General features: G+C 41.0%; 1 protein-coding gene across 3 annotated transcripts; it reads right to left on the bottom strand.

Annotated features, from left to right (window-relative positions):
- Nucleotides 1-63: 63 nt before the first annotated feature.
- Nucleotides 64-25,110, bottom strand: DUS1L (dihydrouridine synthase 1 like). Of its 3 annotated transcripts, XM_043964219.1 has the most exons (14): nucleotides 24,976-25,110; nucleotides 22,635-22,881; nucleotides 21,778-21,886; nucleotides 17,174-17,224; nucleotides 15,983-16,122; nucleotides 14,246-14,328; nucleotides 13,477-13,580; nucleotides 11,833-11,977; nucleotides 11,245-11,341; nucleotides 10,981-11,069; nucleotides 10,244-10,404; nucleotides 2,337-2,374; nucleotides 980-1,055; nucleotides 64-537 (listed from the first exon to the last, which is right to left on the bottom strand). In XM_043964219.1, the coding sequence occupies exons 2-14, from the start codon at nucleotides 22,869-22,871 to the stop codon at nucleotides 395-397; spliced, it is 1,473 nt and encodes a 490-aa protein (XP_043820154.1). In that variant the 5' UTR covers nucleotides 22,872-22,881; nucleotides 24,976-25,110; the 3' UTR covers nucleotides 64-394. The 3 variants fall into 3 exon arrangements, with proteins under 3 accessions (XP_043820154.1, XP_043820155.1, XP_043820156.1); XM_043964220.1 differs by lacking the exon at nucleotides 24,976-25,110 and having other exon boundaries at nucleotides 16,010-16,122; XM_043964221.1 differs by lacking the exons at nucleotides 64-537; nucleotides 980-1,055; nucleotides 2,337-2,374; nucleotides 24,976-25,110 and adding an exon at nucleotides 8,374-8,554.
- Nucleotides 25,111-25,412: the final 302 nt, after the last annotated feature.

The raw sequence follows: 25,412 nt of genomic DNA, 5'->3' as shown, positions 1-25,412 counted from the left end.
CTTAAGAAGGAGTCACCCAAGTCTGGTTCTTTTGGATTCTTTTCAGTATCTTACACTTGGAGCTGTGATGTAAAATGATTATTTATTTTTTCAGTTTTTAAAACACAGAGGGGTTAATGAGGACAGTGGACAGGCAGGTCCAGCCTGGGAACCTGCTCTCCAATGCAGCATTTCCAGAGGCCTCAATATGGGCCCTGTAGTGAGAGGACCATACAGCATTTCCTTCTGTGTTAAAATAACAGGAGATTTCCCTGAGTAAAGGTGTTTCTTTAAATAAGACTTATCTGGAATTCAGCAGCAGCAGCAGCAGCCCTAATACCATTATCAAGGCAGTGGCACTGGAACAGAGGCCCAGGAATGGGAGGAGGGGTTGTACTGGGCTCCGGCTGGCCCTTCATCCTACACTACCCACAACTTCTGGGAATCCACCAGGTTCCTTCATTCCTGGATCCCTGGACTGGGGTTCCTGCAAGCTGGGTGGACCACCTTTCCATGCAAGGGACTTCTCTGATTTGGTTTTAAAAAGCAATCCATGACCTGAGAATTGGAAGAAAAGTAAAGAGTTGTGGGAAATAGGGAACATTGGAAATGGGTTTTTTTTGGTTTTTTGCGGGGCAATGAGGGTTAACTGACTTGCCCAGGGTCACACAGCTAGTGTCAAGTGTCTGAGGCTGGATTTGAACTCAGGTCCTCCTGAATCCAAGGCCAGTGCTTTATCCACTGCGCCACCTAGCTGCCCCCTGAAATAGTTTTAAATGGGCACAGAGCTCTTTGATGAGGGTACAATCTCCAACGAACAGGCTGTAGTGCAGAAGGGAGATGGGACAATACTAAAATAGCACTTTGCCAAAAACACTCCAGAAACTCTCCTGGCTATTGTCTCCCACATCCCCAGCCCTGTTCCTCTAATTGGTCAGGTTCCTTCTGTTACCACCATCTCTCCCCTGTGACTTTTAGGACCAGGGAGCACTTCTCTTACCTGGACAATCTGCAGTTTCTTTGAAAGCTCTCTTCTTGCAGCAGCCCCGGCACAGGTTAAAAACACATTTGTTGCCCTAAAAACAGAAGTTCTGGTGAAACAAGGGCTGAAGTCCTTTTTTAAGAACCAAGAAATGAATCTGGCTAACAATGGATCACCTTACAAGCTCTGCCCAGCATAAAGCCAAGTGAGAGTTGGGAGGAGAACTTAAGCAAAATGAGAAGGGGAATGAAAGCTCTTCTGAGGCAAGACTGGCTGGGAACTTATGGCAGATGTTGACACTGCTCCCCACCTACTGCTCAAAGTGTCAAAGTCATGTTGGAGAAACTACTGGACTAGCTTGCAAAAAAGGCATCTTCTGTTTCTAGGCCCCTATTACCATCCCAACTTTTCAAGTGAGCCAGAGAGGTAGCCCTCTGATTATGCAGTTTCTATTACACCAAAATATTCAGAGCAGTACTTTCTGTGGTAACAACTAGCAGGGTATATAAGATTCAGAAGCTATAGAAGCGCCTTCTCTAATGTCTTTTACATTATAATCTTAGTAAGGAAGAATATAACAATCCAGCCTAGCTCAGTCACATCTTTCTTTAGGACATTAAGCACAGACGTTCTGCAAAAGGTGGTGTTTAGGTTTCCCTGAAGGAAAAACCAAGGTAGGCTCCCAAAGAAAATATCCCTGCTGATACTTGAATGATCTCTGGAACAGCTTTATGTGGCCAGTCTTGCTCAGCCTCTTCTGATGGTATAGCTGATATAGCTGAGTTGTGAACCTGCTCTGATACCTGGGGGAGTGGAAGGGAGACCTTGTAGGTCCATTTGGAAAGAAGTGAGGGTACTTCCTTTGGTGTGCTATACTTGATTATGGGCAGCTCTGTTCCCAGAGTTGCCATAGGCATAGACAGAATATTTAATAACCTCAAAATTTCTCACCTGGATTGAGAAATTACAATTCCCCTATCATCTCCTAGTGAGAGAAGCATCCCCATTGAGACATCTCTATCCAGGAAGAATGGAAACAGCTTAATAATACCCTTAGAGAATGGCTTGAAGGGCAGCTAGGTGGCACAGTGGATAGAACACCGGCCCTGGATTCAGTAGGACCTGAGTTCAAATCCAGTCTCAGACACTTGACACTAGCTGTGTGACCCTGGGCAAATCACTTAACCCTAATTGCCTCACCAAAAAAACAAAAACAAAACAAAGAGAATGGCTTGAGGCCGGTGACAAAGTTTATTCTTTTCACAGGGACTAGGAAGGTCCATGCCCAGAGAAAATTTGGTAATAGGAAGCTAAGAGTTATGGTCCAGATTTGGGGGGAGGGGTGGGGAGCGCCTGGACTGACTGACAGACCTACCTTTGGGTTTCCACACTGGTCACACTTTGCATATTTCGCTAGTAAAAGGAAAGAGAGAAAAAAAAGGTTGAATAGGATGAGTCAGGGAATGCTGTTTAATTTAATGTGATAAAGAGGGGTGAATGTATAACTTAACTGTAGCTGTAAAACAACAGTGACCTAAGCTATAGTCCACCTATGCTAAAATAAGTTTTCTGCAGAGGAGTAAAGGAAACCCCTCAGAGTGCCACCTACCTGTCTCCTAGCACTTCGGGAATTATTGCACAGGAAAAACTTGCCACACCTAGGCTTGCACACAGAGTGGAGGCAAATCTAACATCCCACATAGAGTAATTTTTGCTTCTCTGGGAAAAGAGGCAGATGCAATATGAGGTAGATAGAGCCTGAAATCCCTACTTCATTACCAGTTTGAAGGAAATTTTGCCTATTTAAGATTTCAAAGCACTTTGTTCCCATGACTAGCTTAATGTTCCCCAAAACTCTGAATTTAGAGGTAGAGCTGAAAGAAAGGAGTCAACATTCTAATTTCCAAATCCTAGCTTCTGGTCTGAACCCCTACAATCCATCTGATGAACAACAGCATTTAAGACTTTTATTTTACCTAAACTTTTTATCGCCCCCGGAGCCTACCACATTGCTCTACATATAGCAGGTTATTTGGTTAATTTCTACTGTTATATCATGAAGAACCCAGAGGTAACAGGGGAGACTAAAAGAACAAAGAAACCAAGTGATTGGCCTAGTAAACAGGTACTGGCAGAGGTGAAACAATCATCCTTATCTTTTTAGTTTAGTTTTGGTTTTTGGGGGTGGGACAATGAGGGTTAAGTAACTTGCTCAGGGTCACAGCTATAGTAAGCGTGTCAAGTGTCTGAGGCCAAATTTGAACTCGGCTCCTCCTGAATCCAGGGCCGGTGCTTTATCCACTGCGCCATCTAGCTGCCTCTAGCAATCATCCTTATCAAAAAATATTAACAAAGTGTAATATAAAGAGTAAAAGATTGATTTTTTTTTCTTTTAAATATTTAGATGCTGTGCCATTTGATGCATCTATGTTAAGTAAATATTTCATTGTCTATGGTCAAATAACAATAAGCATAAGTTTCCCTGTTTAGCTGGTTTAATATCTGTTAGTGACTGCTGTCCCTGCTTCCGAGTTCACCTGAAACATAAGAAATTCTGACTGAGCCCCTTATTTTAAATATGCATATCTTTCTGTTGCAAGCATGCTCTCTTATAAAGAACATATTGCTGGACTGTGCTTCCCAATCTAGTTTTCTGTCCTCTTTCATCTTATAGGTGAGTGTTCATCCCATTCACAGTTGTGATTAACTATCTACTCTGCTCCTTTATATCCTCTTAAACTTCTTCCTTCCCCTTTACCTACTCTCCTCTTTATAAAGAAGGTGATAAAGAGAAAGAATATATTCAACAGCAGTGATCTATAATTGAAGTGATGTGCTTCTACTCCACTTCCCCTTCCTCTTTCCTTTCCTCAGACTCAATCATGCATTCAGTTTTTCCTTTTTAACTCCTTTTACCACCTACTCCCTTATCTCTCAAGCTGAAGTTTGTTTTACTTGTGACTCCTAATCCCAAGGCCATCTTTCTATCTACTGTGGCCTCTCATGTGGACCAGGTGGTGCCAGGATGCTGCCAAAATTTAAGACTGAGAGGAAATAATAGAAGATCTGTACATTAAAACAGCTGTGAGGTTTGTAACCTTACACCCACCAGACTGTCAAAGAGAAAATAGAAATGTTGGAAGGGCCATGGGAAAGCAGCACACTTAATATACTCTTGGTAAAGCCATGACTTACTTTCTCTCTCACTCTCTCTCTCTCTTTCTCTCTCTCTCTCTCTCTCTCTCTCTCTCACACACACACATACACACACACACACGACCCAGCTATTCTGCTAATGGAAAAATAACCCATGGGAAAACATAGCAATACTTTTGGTGGTAACAAAAAACTAATTAAAAAAAAAATCCCTGGGAAGTAGGGACTCAACTGAAGATTACCTAAACAGACTAGTACACTGAAAATTATTCTACCATAAGAAATGAGGACTATGAAGAATTTAGAAAAACATGGGAAGGCTTATATGAACTGATGGAGAATTGAAGAAAATGAAAGTTGAACAACATACACAATAGCAGAAAAAAGAAAACCACTGAATGAAAATTGAACTCTAAGTAACTGTAATGACTCATCTTTGGTCCTGGAGAGGATGAAATGTCTCCCTCATTTTGATAAGAGATGGGGAATGGGACTCTAGATGAGAAATGTTGCATGCAATGTCAGATGAGATCACTATGTCAATTGGTTTTGCTCAAATATTTCTGTGGCTCCAGGGAAGACTTGATTAGGAGGTTGGGAGTATGACTACAGATCTAGAAGTAATGGTGATATAAGGACAGAGTATCAATAAAACTTAAATAAAACACAAGCTTCCTTCAAAAGTTGAGATATTGGGATTATTTTGCTACTATTTCCCTAACTTCTCAGATTTGGAAATAAGTATCTCAAGACCTCTGTAAACTAACCCATTTCTAGATCCATAAAGGGGAAAAGCAGCTTCCTTCCTGAGATACATTTTTAAGCCTCTCTTAATTACTATATATATATATATATATATCCACATAGCAATAATAATAACAGCAATAACCTCAAAGTCCAACCCAGCATTCAAGGAAGGAGGAGGGATACAATTATAGAGTAAGGAAATGCCAGACAGGATGATATATACAAGAGATGTGCACTAAGATCACTACTGTAGCTGTGAAGGCCTGGTGGGAAACGCAAAGCACTAGCAAACTGGGCTCTGATTAGATTAGTGCCCCAGTCAGTGGGTTATAACTGTACCTAAGAGTCAAAGAAATAAAAGGATGGCATAGGGTTGAAGACTGACCCTATTCAGAAGCATTATGATGATCAGATTGAAGTGAAGGATAGTAGAATGAGTTGTATTCCTTCATGTTCAGGTAACACAAAAAGACAAGACACACTACAACAAATAAATTCTAATACAGTCCTTGCTGGAAATGCTTCAGTTCAGATAGCACTGACCACTGAAATGAGCCAACTACAAATTCACATGCAATGGAATAAACATGACTACTTTCATTCTATATCAGTACTATATCACAGTAAAAAAGATTTTACAAGTTGTAGACAAGAAAATACTGCTTTTTGTCAAACCCTCAGCTCCAAGTCCCAGACTGCCAACCAGTACAGGGCAGTAATAATTTCATCCCCTAAACCTAAATTAGACAAAGATACAAAATCAAAAATCTGATGGGGGAAAAATTGAAGTCACTGAAAATATTTACTTTATATATATATATATATACACACACATACATATAAAAAGGAAGACAAAAGTAACACCAGTTTCAGATGATTTTGAAAAGGAGATGGACATAGGCTGGAATTCTAAGGTTTTTAGTTTGACAGCAAGGATCCAAACTATCAGATCAATTATACTAAAAGATATGATTTTTAAAACCATTATGAACAAATGCATTCTCCTACAGTACTTGATAGAAAGTGTAAAAATATTGTGAGATAGGCACAGAATTATGTGCTGTGTTGCCACAATGAGAACCAATGGAGGAGAAGAAGTGCAATTATCAAGACATACTCCTAAGGACTGGCATCAAACACCACCATGGCAGAAGCAACTTGAAAGAATTAAGATTTGTAGGAAGGTTATTCTATAACCTTGCTAGTCGTTATAGTAAAAAAAATTTGAAGGCCATGTTCAATTAAAGACAACAAAAAAGAAATATGTAGAAAGAAATGCAGAAAACAAAAGTAAATCAAAAAGTCTAGATTCCAGGGGCAGCTAGGTGGTACAGTGGATAGAGCACCAGCCCTGGAGTCAGGAGTACCTGAGTTCAAATCTGGCCTCAGACACTTGACACTTACTAGTTGTGTGACCCTGGGCAAGTCACTTAACCCCAATTGCCTTAAAAAAAAAGTCTAGATTCCCTTAATAAACTAAATATAAAAGTGAAAAGATTAAGACAATACAAGGAATCAAGGCAGCACAAGAAACAAAATAATTCAACAACAACCAAAAATTTGGGGACAGCTAGGTGGCACCAGCCCTGGATTCAGGAGGATCTGAATTCAAATCCAACCTCAGAAAGAACCAAAAATTTGACTACAGAAGCTTGAGAAGTAAAGAAACCAAAGGTGAGAGAGATACCCAGAAGAAGGAAGATACAGAAAATTTCTGGTTCTCTGGTTTCAAGAAATCCAAAAAAGCAAAACAGAAGGTAGATCAAGTGAGAAACAGAAGGCTTGCACATCATTAAGCTGATGAATAACAGGATAGCTGCATCTATGGAGGTGACTGAAACTTGAGCTTCTCTGAAAAACTGGAAAGTGTTAGAGATAAGATATAATTATGGGCTTGAACACTTCGCAGTGGTACACAAATTAATTGTAAAGCACTTTACCAGCTTTCTAATCCCATCTTTCTTAACAGAAGTCATCCTGTATTTATTACAAAAAGATAAGATGGGGGCAGCTAAGTGGCGCAGTGGACAGAGCACCGGCCCTGGAGTCAGGAGTACCTGAGTTCAAATCCGGCCTCAGACACTTAACACTTACTAGCTGTGTGACCCTGGGCAAGTCACTTAACCCCAACTGCCTCACTAAAACAAACAAACAAACAAAAAAGATAAGATGACCAGTGACCCAAATATAGGCCTATTATGTTTACATACTTTAGACACAGCATTTAGAGATTGTACCATGAAAAAAATCCATTAACACAACATACTGCCTGGGGAACAAAAAGAGGTCTGAAAAGCCCCAGGGGCATACTAGAACAATTTATTATCAATCTGTTAATTATTGAACAAGCTGCCTAAAAGGCACCATAATATTTATCCTGTCTTCGTTGGTTCTGCATTCATGGCTTATTATTATATGTAAAATAAACTTATGTATACTAAGAAGGCTAGAATATTTGATATCTGGATGGAAAATATCTATTTAAAACATGCCACCAACATAATAATGTCAAGAGAAATTGGATTAAAGCAAGGCATTTTATGGAGATAGTTTAAGTCTATCATATGTGACTGACTACCCTTAAATCTATTATCATTTCTCCTAAACAGAAGTAAGTATATTTTCCAAATTAAACAGGATGTCAAACCAAACCTCACTTAATTTATGTGGATTACAGTAGCCTACACATTTGGTTCTACTGGAAAAAAAAAAACCCATGTAAAAAAACCCTCCCTTTTGGAACTATGCCCAAAGGGCTATGGGACTGTTCATGCCCTTTGACCCAGTGGTATCACTACTAGGTCTGTATCCCAAAGAGACCATAGAAAAGGGAAAAGGACCCACAGGTACAAAAATATTTACAGCAACTCTCTTTGTGGTGGCAAAGAATTGGAAATTGAAGGAATGGCTAAACAAATGGTGGTATATGAATGTAATGGAATATTATTGTGCTGTAAGAAACGATGAGCAGGTAGAGTTCAGAGAAACCTGGAAGGACTTACACGAACTGATGCTGACTGAGAGGAGCAGAACCAGGAGAACATTGTACACAGTAATAGCAACATTGTGTGATGAACAATGGGGATAGACTTGGCTCTTCTCAGCAGTGCAACAATCCAAAACAGTTTCAAAGAACTCGTGATAGAAAATATTCTCAACATCCAGAAAAAAGAACTGTGAATTATGAATGCAGATTGAATCATACTGTTTCCACTTTTGGACTGTTTTGTTTTTTTCTTTTCCTTCTTGCTTGAGGTTTTTCCTTTGTGCTCTAATTCTTCTTTCACAAGATGACTAATGTAGAAATATGTTTGATGTGACTGTACATATACAACCTATATCACACTGCTTTCTGTCTTGGGGAGGAGGGAGAGAAGGGAGGGGGGAGAAAAGAAAAATTTGGAACTAAAAATCCAGTGTAAACAAATGTTGAAAACTATCCTTATATGTAATATGTAACTGGAAAATAATAAATTTTTTTTTAAAAAATTTTAAAAATATCTCCATCATATGGAATCTTTCTCTAATGACCTGAAAATGTTGTTGGCATACGCCAAGATAGACGAAGCAAAGTTAGAGCCTGAAGGCTTTGAGTTTGAATTTGGAGGCCATATTTAACTAATGAATGGAACCTAAAACCTAAAAATACCATGGTGTCTTCTCGGCAAGATATGTTGAGTTACTTGCATTCTGAAATCAAAGCAACATGGGAAGAACTGATGTGAAGCAATTTAAAACCAATGTAATACCTGTCTCTGGGTATACTTTCAAAACTATAAAATGAACCATTACAGGTTTGAAGTGTCCTAATCAAAAGTGTAAAATACTAATGATACACAAGGTACCATCACTCTGGACCAGCTATAGAAAGAGTAATACTTTCTCATTGAAAAGGAAGAAGAGGATTTTTTGACATTGTTAGAGCCCATAATAAATAGACCAGAAATCTACAGAAATATACTTTTGGAAAAAGCAGACATCATTTCACCTAGTAATGGGAAAGACTGATAACAGGCATATGCTGTAGAATTTGTTGAATGGAACTGAGAGTAGTTTATCTAAAAATATATAGCCTGGGAGATGGCTGAGATTCTAAAGAGGATTCGACATTGGATGTAACATGCCTAAAACCAACACCTTCCCCCCAAAACCAGCTCTTCCTTTTAACTCCCCAATTTCTGGTTAATTGGCATTGACCAATTCTCCAAGTCCCTCAAAACTTGATTCCTCCATCTTTTTATCCACTTACATGCAGTCCGTTGTTGTCCTCTCAGTTCTACTTCATGGGTTTTTTTCTTTCCCTTACTACAGCCAACACCTTAATTCATGATCTCAATAGCTAAACGAACATAACAATGTTTCCAGACTCCCTACCATGTGTCTTTCCCTGTTCTAATCCATCCTCAGCACTGCACACCAACTCATCTTCCTGATTTACAGTTCTCATTATATCAAACCCTGGTCAAAAGCTTTCCCTAGTACCTACTGAATAGAATCTAAACCTTCTAGCTTGCATTCGAGGTTCTCTATAATTTGGTCCCACCCTACCTCTCCAGTTTTATTTCACTGTACTCCGCTTGACAAAGCCTATGCTTGAAGCAAAATGGAATGAATTCTTATTCCTAGAATTGTTCCTAACTTTTCTGCTCTATTTTTGTTCACATTGGTCAGTCACACTGCCAAAAATGTCCTCTCTTCATCTATGTGAAGTCCTTCCCATCCTTCAGGGCTCAGTTCAAATGTTACCTCCTCCATGAAACTTTCCTTGTTATTTCAAGCCAAAAGTCCTCTTCCTCCTCTCTATGTTTATTATACACATCACATTATTCTCAGTTTAAATTCTGGCTACAGTATTCACTAGCTGTGTAACCATGGACAGGTCACTAGACCTGCAACTTCCTTCCCTATAAAATGCAAATAAAAACACTTGTAGTTTCTACCTCATAGGGTTGTAATTAGAAATTTACTTTGTAAATCTTAAGGCCCTATATAAACATTACCATTATTATTAATTTGGATTATGGTTAATTTATATGACATGTTGAATCCCCTCTTTCAAGGTTGTAAGCATATGACACTAGCACAGTTTTCTGCATGAAAGTGCTCAGTGTTTGCTGGACTGCTGTGTAGTTCCAATTAAGGATCTCTCTTTAACACCTCCTATAGGATTTTCATCTGGCATCTGTTACCTTCTCTGAGGCTTAAGTCATATGTCCCTCCCAGGAATATCTCTCCACCTTCTTAAATGAGAAAGCTAATTTTTGCCACAGTTAATATAAAAGGTAAAGAAAATGGAGAGGATAGTCAAGTACTTAAAGTTATTCTTTACTGCTAACATCTTTCTTCCTCAGACCCAGACTGGGCTAGGCTAAAGCTTACGTTTCAAGGAAGGGTCAAAGTTTTTGTTTGGGTTCCTCAGTTTCTTTTTCTGCTTGTTCTTCGAAAGAAAGTCCGAACTGCCATCCTCCTCCTCCTCCAAGGCTCGCTTTCCCCGTGTGCTGCGATCAGTGTTGCCATTCTCCTTGCTCACCTCTTTAGGCCTGAAGGGAAGATGCCACTGGGATTGTAAACTTAGAAGGGAGGAAGGCTAGGTATCCTGCTAATACCCCAGAAGCTCTATTATAGATATGGGAGGCTCAGTGGACTCATATCAGCTGTAGTGAAATGGGGGTTCATGAGTATGTTTAAATCTTAGAAGATCCAGAAAACTGGAGAGGAATGAGGGCTGAGGCATTACATGCTGAGTGAATAGTGGACACGTGTCACACTCTTCCTCTTATTTATAACTCTGGAAGTCTGGGGCTTTCATTTTGAAGTCTTCTCAGCTACTGAACCAGCTACCAAATAAGACTGCTGGAGATACAGAAGAAGTAGGAGCAGAGCTAGACCATGTCAATCATCAGATATAAAATCAGATTTTCTGACTCACTAGTTAAGAAGAATTCCCCAAAGAGGCAGAAGGGAGATATCCAACCAGTTCTGAGGAAAGCTGAACCAGGAATACCTAGGTAGCCCATCTATGGAATGTAAGCCCACCAGGAATACCTATGTATATAGGCCACCCCCAACTCCCACTTACACAAGGCCAACCAAAGGCCAAGGCCTTGATAGCTCACCCAGGTCGGACATATGGTTGACAGATCCAATGGAAGAAAGGCAATCCTCCCTTGGGCTTCTCTCCTTCCTTCTGACTGGCCATTTCCTCCTGCCAAAGTACAGATGTGACTAGTGACCTTCCTTATTAGTACTGACAGGCCTAGGTTCAACTGTTCAGGGGTTCCTTAGGCCACAGACCCAGTTTACCCAGACTGTCCAATGAAGACACAGCCAACACCCAGTCACCTCATTACCAGACTCAAGTAGAATCTCCCAGAAAGTACCTGACAACGTAGCTTCAGCTCTCTGCTAACATCAGCAATCCCTTCCAAGGTCTTTACTTTAGCCAGTTCTTCCCGAAGCTGCTGATGTATCTGTAGCCTAAAAGAGAAAGACATATGTATATCCCTTCCACAAAGAGAGGCCTGGATTCTCTACTTACCTTGGGTGGGTGGTTGGGAGGGAGAGAACTGACTTGCTATACCACAGACAATACAGCTTTCCTGACATTAAGCACTAAATCGCATTAGATAGGGTTGATGGAAATTGCGGCCATTTCTCCTCCTTCCCACACACAGATCCCCCTGATTAACCTCACCCATCTCAAATGACTCTATTGCTAAGTCCCTTGAGTACTTCTGTCTGCCTGTCATATGCTATTACTTTGCCCCTGCTGATAGGCTGCAAGTTGATTAAGTGATTTCATGAACAATTTGGGACTCCCACCAGATTTTACATTTTTAAAGCACAGGGATCGTGTGTCTCATATATATGGATCATGTCATATAACTTCCTCTATGATATTTAACCTCCTCTACTACCCTGTGGACAGAGTGAATGTTCAAGTTGCTCTGCCCTACACAGAAACTCACGTGTGATGCCACAGCTTGAAGAGGTGAGCCCGGACATAGGACAGGGGGCAAGGGTACTGCTGAACAATCTCCAGATATTCCTCGGCCATCTCCCACACCAGTGGGTTTCGGCCTTCAAACAAGGCTGGATTGTGTAGGTTACCCTCTGGGGGATAAGAGAGAAACCCAAAGCTGTGACAATGCAAAAAACCAAGTCTCCCTTAGTGCTGAGGTAGGGTGAACTGATCTCTGAAGAACTTAGATACAATATGGTCTGTGACCAATAAAAAGCTGAGAAGCTCAGCAGAATAACTATCTGAGTTCTAACTGACACAGGTCCTAGTTAGCAATTTTTTCCCCTGACATAAGAGGTCTGGTACCTGAGAAAAATAATCTAAATGTTCTAATACAAGTTCAGGACTCTTACTCAAAAAGTTCAAGCTGTGATACTAAAATGCTCAGTAGCTAGAATGAAGAGAACCAAGGTAGTTGTGATGCCTTAAGGATACCTGGCTAAGTTAGCCACATTTTACAATCAGTTCAAGATAATAACTTCTCTGACTCATAATAATGCTGGCCTAATTATGTGACAGAAAACAGCCCAGCCTTGGTTAGAAATTGGTCACTGGGGAGCCTAGCCCCAAGAGAGCCAAGTCCTATTTGGAAAAAAAAAGAGGATTTCAATCTTCTATTCAATGATGTTTATATAAACATGGACCACATGGCATAGTGGACAAAAAGCTGGCCTCAGAGCCAAAAGATAAAGCTTTATGTCCTTCCTCTGACAGATTTTGGCTGTGTGACTCTGGGAAAGTCACTCAACACCTAATGATGCTAGGCAACACTCTAAGACTATACATTATAGGAAGGTGCTGATCTACCTTGCTAGAGTTTCTTGTTCTGGGAGTTTCCTGTGTGAATGAAGTAAGAGGTCCAGTCACCATCCTCTCTCCCTTGTATAAACATGGGAAGACATGAAAAAGAGTCCCACTGGATGGACATGCATAGAGAGGTTGCTGCAATCTGCACCAGCAGAGGGAGTAAGCACACCAATGAGATCATATATCTATTAAAGTATACAAGTCCTAACAGCAAAGATGATACAAAATTATCTGAGGAATAAGCAAGTGGCTCTACTTTTAAAATTGTCTTTCAAATTTCTAATTAATATTAGGGAAATATTTGACTTTGAAGAACTTCCTCAAATTCATATCTGACATGAAGAATATACTACTTGGACTTGGGGTTAGGATGTACTTTAACCAAATCTAGCACCGTCAGCAGCCAAGCTCTTGCTTGGACACAGGTATACAGATGGAGCAAAGATAATGTTCAAAAGTTATGAGGTCAGCATTTCTACCACTGACCTGGGCTGCTAAGAAGTCTCTAATGCTCTTAACATAAAGCACCAGCTCCTAGCCATAGTGATAGGCTACTTCATAGGCAGTTGAATGAGTGGGGAACACAACAGCTCTAAAGAGGCCTACTGCCTTACCTGTACTGACTCACTCAGTGATTTCATGGGCAATTTGTGTCTCCCACCAGATTTTGCATTTCTAAAACACAGGGATCATGTCTCCTAATTCCTACTATTCAATACCTTCCATCACCCTTTGCACATAGTGAGTATCCACATAGAGTGGGAGACAATTACAGAATCCTTACCTGCACTCATCACTCCATGCACTCCTGTTTCCTGGATGCACTTTTCTACATCATGGAGGTATTGGATGTTTCCATTTGCAAATACAGGGATATTCACTGCCTTCCTATGAGAAGAAAGAGGACATGCTCAGGGCTTGGGAGGGAGAGAACAATCCCTTTCTTGCCACCATCCCATACATGCCATAAGACCAGCTGAACCAGACCCCCAATGCCAATCACTGTTCTACTGTTTCCGCTAAGATAGTAGTTATTCCCAGCTCCAGAACTTAATCTCTAAAAAGTGCCTCTTTTGGGGGGCAGCTAGGTGGCGCAGTGGATAGAGCACCAGCCCTGGATTCGGGAGGACCTGAGTTCAAATCCGACCTCAGACACTTGACACTTACTAGCTGTGTGACCCTAGGCAAGTCACTTAACTGCCATTGCCCCACCAAAAAAAAAAAAAAAAGTGCCTCTTTTGTGGAGGGGCTGGAGAGAAGCAGGATGGGGTCAAGGAACATTGCTGCTGCTCTACTTATTGCTCTACTGTTGGTTATTGCTACCTTTCTCTGATCAGCTCCCCCATCCTGTTTGGAAGACAATGAAACTTGATGTTTTGTGACTGAGATGGATTATTAAAGGGAGATCTGGGAAATACAGGGCATTTGGAAACTCTGAGAGCTGCTTCCGGTCTATATCTGCCCCACCCCTCAACTCCCATCCCCTAAGAACCCATTTCTCCCTGCCAGGGCTGAGTCTGTCTCCCTCTACACACTGTTAACCAAATACTTACCGCACGGCCTTTATGTGCTCCCAGGATGCAATTCCAGATAGTGGACCCTTCTGTTCCTTGGTACGTCCATGAACAGTTAATAACTAGGAGAAAAAAAGGTTCCCAACAGACATCAGGCTTGGAGAGGACAGAGACCGTTGTTTGAAACTGCTGCTCTGTGGTACCCCTTACCACACCAGCTCTGCAGTAAATCCTTCCCTAAGGCTTTACCTGTGAAATCCTTAGGAAGAAACACCAAAATTGTCCCTAGTGAATGAATCTGGGCTTTGGTAACTAGAATTCCCAACTGATTTAAGTGGCCAAGTGTTTGTAATATAAGCAGAGAAAGCAACTTTTCCCTGAGTAAGAAATGAACAATGTAACAAAGTAAAACATTAAGTTAAATTCAGAGTGAGAGTTCCTGAGACCATGCTAGAACTTTTCTATTTGCTACACTACATAATCTGGCTTAATATAAGTCTATCAAGACAAGACAAGAGGATTTAGATACAGAAATTTCAGAAGCACTTTGGAGAAGGGAATAAGCATTTTTATGATCCTACTATGTGCTAGGCACTGTGCTAAGTGCTTTACAAATATCTCATTTGATCCTCACAATAATCCTGAGAGGTAGGTGCATTGTATATTTGGGGAAACAGAGGCAGACAGCTGAAATAACTTGTCTAGCATCACACAGTTATTCAGTGTCTAATACTGGATATGAACTGTGGTCTTTGTGGCTCCAGGACCACTCGATCCCTTTCACCACCAACTGCTTCCTATGTATTTCCATATCCCCTGTATTATTTAGTACATGCCTTACACATAGCAGACTGATTCAAATACTTGTTACATTAAGGAAGTGGGCATTCTGACTACAGAACAAAAATGTGAATCTGAAATGTGAGTAAAAATGTGGGAGAGGTAAGGGCAGACAGAATAAAAAGACAAAGAAGTAGAAAAGGAAAAATTCTATGCCTCTGACTAATGATGAGGGAACTGGAAGGGTATGGAAAAGGCATGGACAGTGAGTGATATTAGGTGGGAAAAGACAAGGGATATTACTGATAAGAGCCAACATTCAATGCAGAAAAGGAGGAAGGGAGGGAGAGGGAGAGAGAAAGAGAGAGTCAACAAGGATGACATTTCTGGCAAGTCAGAAAATTAGCAGGGAAGCTAGTTTAAAAAAAAACAAAAAACCTCTATAAGTGCTAGAATAAAGGACCAAGAAATTATTTTAATTTCTTAAACTCAATAATCTGCTGAAGAAGAAACAGGATTCACTCAGGATTCCTTTGATCTATTTCTGTTTCTATAAGACACAAAGCATGTTGTTTCACTTCTCTGCCTTGGGCTCCCTGGAAGGAATATGTATTACAGTAAAATCAAATCATGTCAATGTTGGAAAGGACCTTACAGATCACCTAGGTCAATACCCTCCTTTTCCAGAGGAGGAAAGAGATTAAGAGAGATCAAATGATTTACTTGCCCATGGCCTGTCAGTGGTAAGGCTAAGACTAGAACACAGGTCATATGATTTACTGTTCAGTAATCTTTTCACTACACCAAAAACACTTACTACTGAATTGTTTGTGAAATTCTATTCTGAACTTCCAGCAAATGAGGGTTTGACTCATCTCTAAAGTACTAAAAACATAACTACTGCCTGGAAAATGATTCTCTTGTTGTGAAGGAGGTCGGGGTCAACTTGAAATCTGAAACAGCTTAAAGTTCAGTAAACACTGTTGAATCACTGACCTCAGGCAATACAGTCTCCTGCCTCACCTGACAGCCAGCTTTCTCCAGCAACTGAGCATATTTCACAGTCTTGTCAATTTCTGGGAAGACTCGGATTTTGCAGGTGACCGGAACAGAAAGTTTCTCATGTGCCAACAGAACTAGGAAAAACCAGAGAAGGATGCTAAGAATGTATATATATATAAGGCAAGGGAGTGAAAAATTAAAAAGCACAAATGTGGAAAACTTCCTTCAGGACCATTTATTCCCCTCTCCCCCCACTATCCTAGATCAGTCCTTCCCAGTGGGGTACCTAGGCTATCATTCCATATCCTTTCATTTCATGGAAGCCAGATAGTATCGATACCCTGAGGATAATACCATCTTGTAGTGCTTTTACTCTTCTATCAGTAATTTTACTTAGAATCCCAGAATGTTAGAGCTGGAAGGACATTAGAGAGAATCTAATCCAATACCTCTCATTTCACAGATGAGGAAACTGAGGCCAGAAAGCAGAAGTCACCCAGCCAGGAAGGAACAAAGCCAACACTGGAAGAAACATCTTAATTTCCTAGTTCAGTGCTCCTTCACTGTACCACAAGGCTATACTTTATCTTTGTGAGCTAGTCAGAAAAACAAACAGGATGTATTTTTTTTAGTCCCCCTCCCCTACATTTTACAGGGGGAAAAACTGGGACAGAGAATTGGTTTTTTGGGGGTTTTTTTGGACAGAGAATTTAAGTGATTTATCTAAGGTCACACAGTGTCAACAGTGAAGCCAGGTTTCTTGATTCTCAGTAAGGATTCCTTTTACAAGCTCATATTGTACAACTAAGGGAAGTGAGCACAAAATTACAAGTGCTCTTCCCAACACAGAGGTATTTTTTCTTGCAGAAAATAGAACTGGAGCTATAATTGTGTGTGTGCACTGACACCCTGGGAGGCCTCTGCCCAGATACTCCTTTTGCTTCCAGTCTCTCTCCTAACCCTGATATCTGGACAGTTTATAAAGAATGCTCACTCCCTGCCTCAGTAGACTTATTCACGCATTCCCATTAATACAATGCCTCCAACAGTCTATTGGTTATATTAAGTTTCTATCTTACAGACAGAAAAATTGAGTCACTATAATGGTAAGTGACAGAGACAGGTTATCACGCAGAGGTCTTGGGGTTCATTCATTCCTATTATATTTTGCAGTGATCAACTTACTCATTCTCTGGAGCAGATCCCACTCTTCTTGTAGGAAAGCTCCATAATGACCTATGGAAGAGGAAAATATCCCATTAGCAAAAGTGGAATGGTAGGTAAGGCATAGTCCACCAGGCACACATTTATTCTCCTCCCTCCTACTTCTCTCCATCCAAATTACACCTATGCCTCAACTGCAGATATTTGTCCTATGTTCACTTCGAGACATAAGCCTATATTAATTCATATAAAAAAAGAATTGTGCATTGTCACTATTTTGTCCTCCAATGATAGAATACCAGGTAGTAGAATAGCACAGAAAACATAATTTATGGTATGGATGCAAATATAGAGCAGAGGGAGCAGAGAGAAGCTTTAAGGCTTAGCTCATTTGTCAGCATGTTCAAGTTAAAATAATTTAACCTTTACATTTCATTTTTACTCCCAAATTTTATATTTTACATTTTTCATTTTATACCCAAATATACTTATTAAGGGTCTAATTATAGGCAACATTGCAATACAAAGAGAGTTACTGATCTTTGTACTTCTTTTTATATATTTTGAAAAGTGACAGCAGCCAGGGATATCTTAGAAAACAAGAGTCCTTCTTCCCTACCCACAGCTAGAAAAATCAGTGAATTTTATTTGCCAATTTAGATAAAGTATTGAAGATACATTTATATACTGTTGGCGGAAGGTTTTTAGAGAACAGTATGATAAAAGGATTATAAAAATTATCATACCCTCTGACTGGGACCAATTACTAGGAATATACCATAATATTAACATGAATACCCTAAGAAAATTATCAAAAAGGAGAAAAATGCTAGCTGCTAAAAATATTCAGAAGAGCAGCATTTGTTTATGAAAAATTATTAGCAACCTAAATTTCCAGCTAGGAAACAGATAAACTGTAATAGAGCAAAATAACAGAACATTATAATATAATTAAGAATGGCAAATATGAAAGAAAGAAAAAAGAATGACAGGGATAGGGACTGGATTTATGATTTCACCGACAATAGGAACTCCTAGGTGAGGAAACTCCCCATACCAATGCAACTCAGCAACTTCTCTGCAACATATAGTCTTAGGATATTGCCTAGAACGATAAAGTTATGTGACTTGCCCAGGGAGAAGGGATTGAAGTTCCCTGGATTCCAGGCTAGCTCTCTATGTCATGCTGCCTGCCTCTCTATCTATGTATTGACAGCCTTATGAAATAATGCAAAGTGGAAAAAAAAGTGGAACTTGAAAATCAGGAGGCACACTGATTATTACTATGATGTGTTAAAACACCATGAAGAAAAAAAACAAAAAAACCCACACACTATGAAGTGTAAAAAAATAGTGTGAAAAACTGTTACTAAGTGAGCAGCCAAAGAAAGATCAGAGGCGATACTAAAGGTGAAATAACTGAAAAGCTGTTATAAATATTTACATTAACATCTTATAAAAAATTTTAATTAGCTACATATTTACATTTACCAGGGTTTTTTTGTTGTTTTTGTTTTTTTGGCAGGGCAATAAGGGTTAAGTGACTTGCCCAGGGTCACACACAGCTAGTAAGTGTCAAATGTCTGAGGCTACATTTGAACTCAGGTCCTCCTGAATCCAGGGCCGGTGCTTTATCCACTGTGCCACCTAGCCGCCCCACCAGGTTTTGTTAAAATTAAAATTGGAAGTGACCCAAAGAACAATAGAAAGATCAGATGGTTGTACATATGTTACAGCATATTACCAGTAATAACCTTCACACATAAAAACATAGTAAACAGTATGCATAACTAAAAGAAGATAGGTAAGTCATTGAAGGAAGAAAGCCCAAGCCTAGAAGCAGAGTCCACAAAATAATCAAAAGTGCCAAAGAACTTATAGAAAGGATGTAGTTAAGAACTACACAAAAGAAAATATAGATGGATTACAATGGGCATCAGTAAAGAATGAACCCCACAAGACCTATGAGACCAGACATAACTGAAATAAAGTTCACAAAATATTGCTTCAAAATGTATATGAACTGTACAGTAATCAAAATTGAGAAAATATATAAATGAATACAACATAAGAAACTAAAACAAAACTGAAATATATATAATCATGTAGTAATGAACAAGCCTGGCCCCAGAAAAGAACAGTTGAGAAAAACTTCCCTTTTGCCCTCCTTCCACTATAAGGTTGGTGACACTAGCTATGGAATACTACATATACACTCAAATGTGTGAATATGTGGTTTTGCTGAACTTTTTTTTCTTTTTAATTTTTGTTATTATAGGAGAAGGTATGATATGTGAGGGAAGTAGAGAGAAATATATTTGGAAGTGAATGTGATTTTGTTGTTGTTGTTGTTTTTGTTGTTTTGTTTTTGTTTTTGAGGGGCAATTGGGGTTAAGTGACTTGCCCAGGGTCACACAGCTTAGTAAGTGTTAAGTGTCTGAGGTCGGATTTGAACTCAGGTCCTCCTGAATCCAGGGCCGGTGCTCTATCCACTGCACCACCTAGCTGCCCCGTGAATGTGATTTTAAAACAAAAGACATCAACAAAAATATATATCTTCAGCTCAAAAGAAAATATCAGTTCTTCGAGATTCTGTGATTTCATTGGTGTGAGAACTGATGCAGACTCCAACTCCTCTATGACTTAGTGGATTGATCTTTAGGACTAGTGTTATGTGGATTTTATTTTTTAAACAATTCTCAAACCCCTGAAGAGTCTGTGATTTCATCAGTGTAGGAACCACTATTGTATCTGAAAGCATCATTAGGTGGTGAGCTTCTCTGTACTTAGTTAGCTAAGGCAGTCACCAGACAACAGTCAAACACCAGGCCCAGTATTCAGACTCCCCAGCCTTATCAGACCTGCCAGAGCTTGTGCTCTCCCTGCAGTCACCTCTTTGCCACAATACAGGAACAGTATTTGAGAAGTCACAATATATCACTTTTTTTAAATGGGAGAGGGGGAGAGATGTCATACTTTGGGCAGAAGTAAGGTTGGCCAGTTCTAATATGTGTTTTGAACTCTCCAAGAGGCAACTACCAACGATTTCCCTGTGACTTGCAGCATGTCTGGGGAAAATCAAGGTGACTTTGGATCATTCCTTTGCTCCATCACTTAGCACAGTGCCTAACACATAATAATAAACATAATAAATGTTTAACTGACTCTGACACCATGTATGGCGGCAGTCATGTGCAGTCACACTGTGAATATGTAGGGGAGACAGAGTATTCTATAATTTAAAATCAATTTTGAAAGTTTCAGATCTAGACATTCCTTTGCCAAAGATGGCAGAGGAAAGACATTAAATGCACAGAGCTCCTGACACAACGACCCCCAAAACAGCAATAAAACAACCCCTGCAATAGCAAAACCCACAAAAAGATGAGCTGAGATTATTTTCCAGCCAAGGACAGATTAGAGGGGGCCATGCTGGGCCTCGAGTATAGTCCAACCCCATGATCTCGCTGGCACACTGTGCCAGAGGAACTTACCCTGAGCCTCCAAATCAGCTACAGCACTGGCATCTTCTGGAACTAAACTTATAGTCGGGTGAGAGGGCTGAATGGCTGGCGGGGGTGAGGAGGAAATACAGGGATGTCTGCAGAACCTAAGGAGGAATTTGGCTATCCCACCCCAGCAGGGAACCAGGAAGAAATTGTAAGCAGCGGGAGGCCCAGGTCGGGGAGGGGCACAGGCTTGTCAGAGCTAAGAACCACAGCACACAAAATTCTGCTGGCTCTAGTTAATTAGCAAGTTGGCTTGAGGTTATCTTTGGACCAGAGAACAAGCCAGGCAGGAGAAAAAACCTGCCCTCCCTCAAACCAAAACACCTTGCACCCTCTGAAGCTTGGGACAGTGTAGCTCAGAAGTAGGGCCCCGGGCAGCTAGGTGGCGCAGTGGATAGAGCACCGGCCCTGGAGTCAGGAGTACCTGAGTTCAAATCCGACCTCAGACACTTAACACTTACTAGCTGTGTGACCCTGGGCAAGTCACTTAACCCCAATTGCCTCACTAAAAAATAAAAAGGAAGTAGGGCCCCACTGTAAGAGGGAGTTAAAAGTCAAGTAGATGCTCCTTTGCCAAGAGCACAATTACCACCATTAAAGGTGGATAAAGAAACATAAGTTACCTACTAATTTCTCTATACTGAGATGAAAAAGTACATAGAAGCTTCTCAAAGAAGGTAAGAGTGAGCACATGGTGATTAAAACAATAATTATAATTTCCAATTAAACATCATCATGATAATGAACTTGGAGTAAGACACTCAACTACTAAAAGTAAATTCTATCTTCTGGGGAACAAAATGATTTTGTGGAAAAGATAATCTCTGTTTTCAAGATAGAATATATTTTTTGCTTCCATATTTTACTGGAGTGAATAGTTATTATTTTACAGATGGAAAACCCAAAAGCTGAAAAAGAAATAAGAGACAATCAAGTTCATATAAGGAGTCTGAGATGGAAGGAAGTAAAGAATTCCAAATGCTCTTCTCTATGGATCAAAGCCATGTGTTGTTGCTTGGACAATAAAGGAGTTCAAAAGGGACAGGATCCTGTCACCTAGGCAGCCAGGGAGGTTTTAGGCTTTTGTCACTACATTTTTCATAATGATGTTCTTACCTCTCTTGGCGATCATTTGAGGACAGCCCAAATTCAGATCTATGGCATCACAATAATCTTGAGCCAGGAGAGCAGCCTTGACAAATACCTCAGGATCATTGGCACAGAACTGGAAAAGATATATAATCCATCCATCACACCCATCTGAGCCAAGCCCAACGGGAGGTACAATATAGAGCCTGTATTTTCACAAGTTGTCGTGGCTTCAAAGGAATGAATTTGGCCTTCAATTGTCTTATACAGCAATATTTCTCAAAAGTATGATCCTGGAGTCTACTGGTAGACTGTAAAGGTCTTCTAGGGCGCTTCTTATAGCAGGAATATAACAAAGTCTATATTTTTCTTTCCTATGTGAATTTCATATAATGAAATCCAGCTATCACCTCAATGACAGCTCATAAAAAAGCAGAATAATTCTTCCCCTTCAATCTACTAAGGATGTGTGCATGTGGAGGAGAGTTGGGAAGAGCAGTGCTGTGTGTCAAAATGGGGTTGGATGGAGTAAGTGGCCTGTATGCTTTCCTCTAACCAAAGAGACCTATACAACAAAAACATTTCTAGATTCTTTGGATTTCTTCTAAGTGATCCTCCAGCAACACATCATCTATCAGCAATGATTCTATTCCAATTTTTTCACTGATCTAGTTAGTTCTTGGAACTTGTTCCTTCTTGATGAAAGCTGGAAAGTTTCTGGGAATGTTATTGGTTCCAGGCTCTTACTGATTATTGAAAAAAGTCTCATGTACGATTCTCTACTTGAACCACAGATAGATGATATTATTAGGAAACATCACCTCCCTATTTTAGACTGTAAATCCCCCAAAAGAGGCTTGTCTCAAATATCTAGGCTTTATTACCTGTACAATAAGGGGACGATCCTCAGGACACACATCACAATACAGATTTTCCTTTCGATAGTTGGCATCTCGAACAAACACTTGAGCATGTAACATAGGTGTGTAGCACAATTGAGCTCCATGGCGGCGGCTCAATAGTCTCCAAGCCAGTTCACTTTGATCTACCATGGGGGCAACTACATAATGTGCCCCTTGCAAAGTATGTCTCCAGAACTCAAATCCTTGCAGCTTTGACATTTTTTCAAGACTGAAAGTCAGAGGGAAGAAAATGGAAAACCCTCAGTTTCCAGGGAAAGTAAAAAAATCCTTGCATCAAATTCAGCCTAGAGGGATGAAATCCAAACCCCATAGTAATCAACAAACAATTATAAAATTACTTACTTAAATTTATTTGATTTAGCTATCTTTCCTCTATGATGGTCTCTGAAGAGCTTTCTCTAGAATTAACTAACTCCTTCTTAGCTTCCCCCACCCCCTGGAAAGAAGCAAGGAGATTCCTTCAAAGAAATCTGAAGATACTTTTAGCTTTTACCAGTGACATACTGTGAGGTCTTAAGAAAACCACTTATCCTCTCTGTGTTGCATGATCTCTACAGGAAAATGGAAATGAGTATTCCTTGTAGGGATATTGAAAGGGCAAATGTCAATGTGTTTTGAGTTCTTTGGAGGAAAGATATTGGAGAAACTCAAGGCATTATTCTTATTTGTTGTTAATTCATAAGACCTTGAATGATGTTCTACATTCCCTGTCACATCTTCCTTACCAAAGTGTCTCTTGGTGCCATACTGAAAGCAACAAAGAACAAAAAGTCTCTTTCATATATTCCCTGTGTCTACTCAGGCCAACTATATTAGGTCAGGTCCTTCCCTAAAGCTATTTAATTAGTGATGGGGCCAAGACATTGTCAAAGTATGAAACAGGAAAAGAAGAGATTGTGAGGAATTACTTCAAGTAAACATTTGTCCTTTCCTAAGAACAGCTCATTCTAGTTTTTGTATACTAAGTTATCTGTTTAATAATTGAGCAAGTGCCAGTTTGGATATTTTACAAATAAAACAGCATATTTAAAAGTTTCATAACATTACTATTGGGCTGACATTTACAAGAAGACCTGACAGTGACTTCTCAATCATTTCTACTAATGAGGGCAAGAACTATCGAAGATAATAGCAAATCATGGCTAATCTAGCCACATAACCCACTGGACTGACTCAGGGGATATGTGATGGGTGACAAGGAAGTATCACTGTGGGGGGGGGGGAGAAGGGGAGGTGCTTAAGTCTCCCTTTAGGCAGTAATAATAATAACAGCTAACATTTATTTTGCACTTACTATGTGCCAGGCACTGTGCTAAGCATTTTACAATTATTTCATTTGATTTAGTAGAGAATAATTTCCAGAAAGGGTCACCAAAATAAAAACCTAAGCAAAAGAGGTCATCAAAGAACATATCCACTTGAATACTAGTTTCTGCAAGAAACAAACAAAATCACAAAACCTGCCATGTCAAATATCATCCAGTTGACAACTCAAAGTTCCTAGCAAATAACCTTACTTGGGCAGATAATTGGGAAGTTGAAGGGATGGTGCCAAAGGTCAACATATTCTCTTACAGTCTGGGGTAACTGGTCTTTTCTTGGCCTAATAAATAGAGACCCATCTTCGTTGAGTCTACCTGCCCACCCTGCTAAATTTCAAACTCCAAGGGCTGTCAATCCTCGCTCCCAACTGATTCTCATTGCCCCAGGAAGCTGCTGGGCCAGGGGCAGAGGAAGGCCTCTTTGGGGCTCAAGAGGTCCTTTCATGTTCAGCAGGCCTACACAAGCACCCTTCTCTGTCCCTGAAGCGTGACTTTCAGGGGCGGGGGAGACTCCCAAGACCCCAGGAGGGTTCATGGAGAGGACCTGGAAAGACTGGTTCTTTCTCCGTCAAAAGTACGGGCAATGGAGAGAGGGCGCCTCTGAGCACCCCAGCCCCTTACTGCCCTAGGAGAGCCTGTGTGGGAAGCTGCATTGGGGAGCAAGGAGACAGTCCCTAGTGCTGCTAGCTTCCTCAATGCTGGGGTAGCCCAGCAGACTGCGGGGCCTAGGGGTACTCCGGCGCGACCCCCTGCCAGCACGTGCTTTCCCCCTTTTTCCCCACCACCCCTCCACGAGCAGCCCTCCAGGGAGTACACATTCCCTCCCGCCCCCAGCCCTTCCGCGCGGCCCTCCAGAGAGCACGCACGCGCTCTCCTCCACCACCCCCCCCTTCAGCCCCTCGCGCGCGGTTCTCCGGCGAGCACGCACGCGCTCTCCCCCATCACCAGCCCTTCGCGCGCGCCGCCACTGCCGTAGCTACCCGCCTCTCCCCCAGTGGCTCTGGGGGCTCTGTCAGGGCCCGCGGCCGCCGCCTCCAGGACCCGCGGCTCCTGGCGCCGTTTCCGGCTCGGCCTCGAATTCCAGCGCCGTCGTTAACCCGCCGGCCCTCGCCGCCGCCGCCGCCGCCGCCGACCCCGCACTGGAGTCGGGGCCATACCTTTGCACGGAGGCAGCCGGACGGTGTCTCCGCCATCCGGCTCCGGGTGGCTCTGGGTGCGGTGAGCAAAACGGTCCCCCCGGAAACCGCTCTGGTCACCAGGAAGGCCCGGGCCCGGAACATGAGGAGGCTTCTCATTCCTGAAGTCACTCATTTATTGATTGGCTCATGAAACATTTAGCAAGCTTCTTCGGGGGGGGGGGGGGGGCGGGAAGGGGGGGAGACCGAGACCCATTGACAGACAACTGATGGCAAACTGT

Source organism: Dromiciops gliroides, chromosome 4 (genome assembly GCF_019393635.1).
Source record: "Dromiciops gliroides isolate mDroGli1 chromosome 4, mDroGli1.pri, whole genome shotgun sequence".
Lineage (NCBI taxonomy): Eukaryota > Metazoa > Chordata > Mammalia > Microbiotheria > Microbiotheriidae > Dromiciops > Dromiciops gliroides.
Note: the sequence above shows the minus strand (reverse complement) of the source record. Positions and strands in the feature narration are given on the sequence as shown.